The 4,547-nt window shown below is 23.5% G+C and overlaps 1 protein-coding gene across 1 annotated transcript; it reads right to left on the reverse strand.

The window, feature by feature from the left end:
* Positions 1-1,398: 1,398 nt before the first annotated feature.
* On the reverse strand, positions 1,399-2,607 carry LOC145831643 (kelch-like protein 7). The gene has a single exon (XM_082938953.1). The coding sequence runs from the start codon at positions 2,605-2,607 to the stop codon at positions 1,399-1,401; it is 1,209 nt and encodes a 402-aa protein (XP_082795079.1).
* Between the last annotated feature and the right edge of the window lie 1,940 nt (positions 2,608-4,547).

Below are 4,547 nucleotides of genomic sequence, written 5' to 3' on the forward strand. Positions count from 1 at the left end.
TGTTTTACTTGAAGTGTAGCTTATTACGTTTGTAGTACTTATTTCAATTTAATTTCGAAGCAGAAGAAAAAATTTGTTTCTTTAGAAATACAAAAGCAGCTTTGTTCTGATTGGTTAAATAAAAAAAAAAACAAGTTTTAAATCCACCCGTTGTTATGGCCAAAATTCAAAAAAGTGGCAAAGCCATTAAACCAAACAATTTACGCAAAATTAAATTTGAGTAGCAAGTCCATTAAGATGCATTTTGACTATTCTTTTCTTTTACAACTATAATAATTTTAAAAGCTAAAAAGAAATATCCTCGATATTATATTACTTTGTTTTAAATGATATAAGTTTTTGAGAAGATATGTTTTATATCAGAAAAGCTTCTTACATCATAGGTGAGCAGAAATGATATAGCCGAAACATTTTGATTATTATTTCCGATAAAAACGCTTTATACAATTAAAAGTAAATTAATATCTTTTATATAAACGGTTTATATTTTTCAATCAAAAAACCCAAGTTTTGTACATATTTGATTGTTTGATATATCGATTGTTTTAATTTGTTAAGTAAAAGGTTGCTTCGGTTTTAAGAAATTTTAACTTTTTCTATTAATATTAAACTGCAGTTTTTGAAAGTTTTTCAATTGTTAAAACTGTTTCAAAAAATTATTTTTAATTACACTTTTAGTTTTTTGTAATGTTAACTCACATAACAAAAAACAAAAGTAAATATTAATAAAAATAACTCAGAACGCTTAATAATATTATTCTGGATTATAATGACAAAACAAATCAAGAAAATATCTATAGAATTTAATTACTCAAATTAAAAAAACTTTTAATAGAAAAACGCACTAATTTTTATAAACCATAATAAGAAAAAAGTACAATAATGTTAGATTGTTTTATTAAACAGTATCATTTAGAAACAACGATTTAGTTATTTAAATCATTTTTCTATAAACGGCAATTATAGTATCTGAAATTAAAAATTATGTTAATTAGAAAACATAAGAAAAATATATTATCGCCTGTAATTGACAAATTGTTTTGTCATTTCAGCTTAAAGCTATCTAATTAAAGAACTATTTTAAAATTAGAAGTTCAAAATATTTTGCATCTTTTTATACAATAAATCATAACAACTCATTTTTATGTTTTTATAGTTATTTATCTATCTAATTTAAAATTTATAGTACTAGGATAGTGCAAAAACATTTTAAGACTGTTCAGCTTAGAAATTATAAAATTTTAATTTTATTAGTTTAAACTAATTCATTTTTTGTATTTAAACTATAACTAAAACAAAAATCTTTAAAGTATAAACAAAAATTTTAACTTTAAATACATACGGTTTACGTCGCTATAAATATATTGTATGAAACAGTGTATTCAACTTTAACAAAATTTAATACTGAGTGATCTTTACACACGATAAGCAAAACATATTTTTTACAACATCGCTTGATTCTTGAGACCATTTTTCCTTATCAACATTATAAAAAATTACTGATGAACTTTTATTTTGAAATATCACAATTTTGTTTCCAATTGACATAGCTTTTTTTAAATTTAAAGTGTTGGGTAGTTGAAGAGCAACGAAATTCTTACAAACATTATCAAAAACTTCACAATTGTTTCTTCCTTCATCAATAACAAATAATTTATTTTTCACTGCAACTAAGCTATGAGCACAATGACGGTTTATCATATTTGGCATTGGTGACCATTTATTAGCAAACACATCATATGACTCTACTGAGTTCAATTCATTATCATTACTATCCATTCCACCTGAAACAACAATATTTTCTTGAAAAACTACACAAGGTGCAGAATCTCTTTCTTCGTTCATTCCAGAAAGATTTTTCCAATTATTTTCATCATTTGTATTGAATTGTAAACATGAATTCGTTGTTGGAAAGTAATCATCATCATCATTAGAATAATATCCTCCAAATAAAAATATTTTATCCATAAATGCACAAGCACAAAATGATTCACGTTCATCAAACATATTAGTTACTTCATTCCATGTATCAGTACCCAGTGAATATTTTGCAACAAGTTTTATTAAATTATCAGCATTATCATAACCGCCAAAAACATAAACTTCCCCTTTTAAATAAACACCTTCAAAAGAATTTCTACATTGATTCATTCGAGCTCGATCTTTAACACAATTTAGATTACTTCCATCAACTTGTTTTTCTGTACTTACAATTTGTTTTAATCTATCAACATAAACACCACAAATTAAAAAGTCTAAACTATTTTGGCAACAGTACCTAATTGTGTAGTTAATATTTGACTTACTTTTATAGTAGTTTTTGTCTTCTAAAACTTCTTTAAATATGTTAACAGTTTCATAAATTTCAGTAGTTGAAGAAATTTTATCTGAAATATATTTCAATGCATGTTCTGACATTAAAGGAAGTCGGACTTTTAGTAACAGTTGTTTTGCATATTTGATACGTTCTTCGCTGTTGTGTTTCAACCAATTAATTGTTGCATCAAATATTTCAACTTCCGAGTGAATAGCCAATTCAGAACTTGAAAGTATTTTTGCAACAAGACTGAAGTCTAAATGCAAAAAGTTTTGAGTTTGAACAATCATTGAAAAACAACGTTCTATAAAAACCAAGGATGACTCAGAAATAGTAGCTAGGTTGTAATATTTAGCTAGACAATAAAATGCGACAACATTTTTCACTGTTAATTTTTTATGTAGGATTTTGCTGATTTTTGTGATTATATCCTCTTGTTGCTGAAGCTTATTAATTTTTAACACTAAAACGATTTCATGTTCTTTCATATTTGGATTATCTAAACAAATAAACGTGTGTATGTATTATATTTGTAAAATTTCTTAAAATAATTGATACATTTTTAGAACTAGAAACCTGCATTATCAATAAAATCAATAACGTTTATTATATCAAGCTGTTATTTATTGCAGTAAAAATTTTTGGTTTTGTTGTTAATAAACTAAAAATAAATTATAATTATATTTTTTTTACTTAAAATTGTAAGATAGAGGTATTCTTTGAGCTTATAGGAGATTTAGCTTGGCATTGTTAATACATTTTTACTAAATTCTAGACCGTAAAAAAAAATCACAAAAATATAAACATAATCCCTCTACAACAATTTTTAAAACTCAAATTTGAAATCCTTGTGTTTAAAATAAAATCCGAAAAAAAGACTTTAAAATACAAGATATTTAAAATGTGCAAAATGTTTAAATGCGATGAAAATGTCTTTATTGCTGTTTTTAAAAACAAGTTTTGTATTGAACTGTGTGATATTTCTAAACTTAAATTTAGTAATATTTGTTAATTGCAAGAAAAAATGCTATCAGAAAGTAGTTCTTAAGATTGAAAGAACTGTTAGGATTTTTTTAACTAAAGTTTGTTAAACTTTGTATTTTTCGTTTCATTCTAACACATTTCTGATTTTTCAATTAATACATAGTAAGTTAAAAAATACTTGCTTTTATTTAATAATTTTATTTTATAGAATTTAAGTGTTTAACAGTTTCGTAAAAATAAACTTTTTTCTGATATTAAAGGACTTGGTTGGAATGTTTAATAAAATTCTTAAATAAGTGCAGAGTTAAAAAAGCGGAAAAAGACTGCTTGATCAAAACTATATCTTTTCCTACAGTTTTAGCAGTGTTTTTCAAGTCTAAAGTAAATAATAAACACTGCTATTCTGCAAAAAAAAAGTTGTTATTTTTGGTCGAAATAGAAATTTTTATAATGTATTTTTCTTTTTTTGGGTTATAACTTTTACTTAATCTTTAAAATACAATTTTCTAAATAATAGAAATATTTTCTGAATACTTAAGTTTAATACGTTAAAATAAAAAGGCTAATATTTTTGTTTTGGTTTTAGGATTTCTAAATTAGCTCGACTGTAAAAATATTCCAGTTAAAAAGTAAAAGTTTAATAAGATTACAGTACCTGAAGCTCTTTATAAGTTTTTATAATAAAACTTTTTATTTATAGTTCACTTAATATACAGTCCATACTAATATTATAAAACATCACTTACCTCAAATATGCTCTTTAATTTCTTTAATTTTGTTTAGTATTTATATTTAAATTTTCTTAATATAGTTCACAGTTTTCAAAATATTTAAATAGTTTTTTATAATATCTAATAATAATAATAAGTTTTTTTTATTAATTTATAACCTTTTCTAAGCATTAAAATTTTGCTTTAACCAATAAATTAAACCCAAAAATGACTAAGATTAATAAAATTTATTTTAAAAATTAATAACATAATGATCAATGTTAAAATATTGTTTAAATTATCTTACCAGTTTCGTTAAAAAAATTGTAAGCTCGTACACTTTCATTATCTAGTTGTTTTGTTAAAAACTTCATGCATTTGTTTTTAAAACAATCAACTACTGAACTTCTACAAGTTGCACCAAAACTTGCTAATTTTTCATGCTTATCTTCAAGTTTTATTTTCTTAACATCAATGTTGTCCATATTACTTTCACCTGACATGACTTGATGATATTTTTTTTATCTTGTTTAAAA

This window comes from Thalia democratica, chromosome 3, assembly GCF_965202585.1.
Source record: "Thalia democratica chromosome 3, ktThaDemo2.hap1.1, whole genome shotgun sequence".
NCBI classification, from domain to species: Eukaryota; Metazoa; Chordata; class Thaliacea; order Salpida; family Salpidae; genus Thalia; species Thalia democratica.

Excerpts from the sequence above, each read along its gene's own strand:
- LOC145831643 (XM_082938953.1), bottom strand. The coding sequence starts at position 2,607 with ATGATTGTTCAAACTCAAAACTTTTTGCATTTAGACTTCAGTCTTGTT.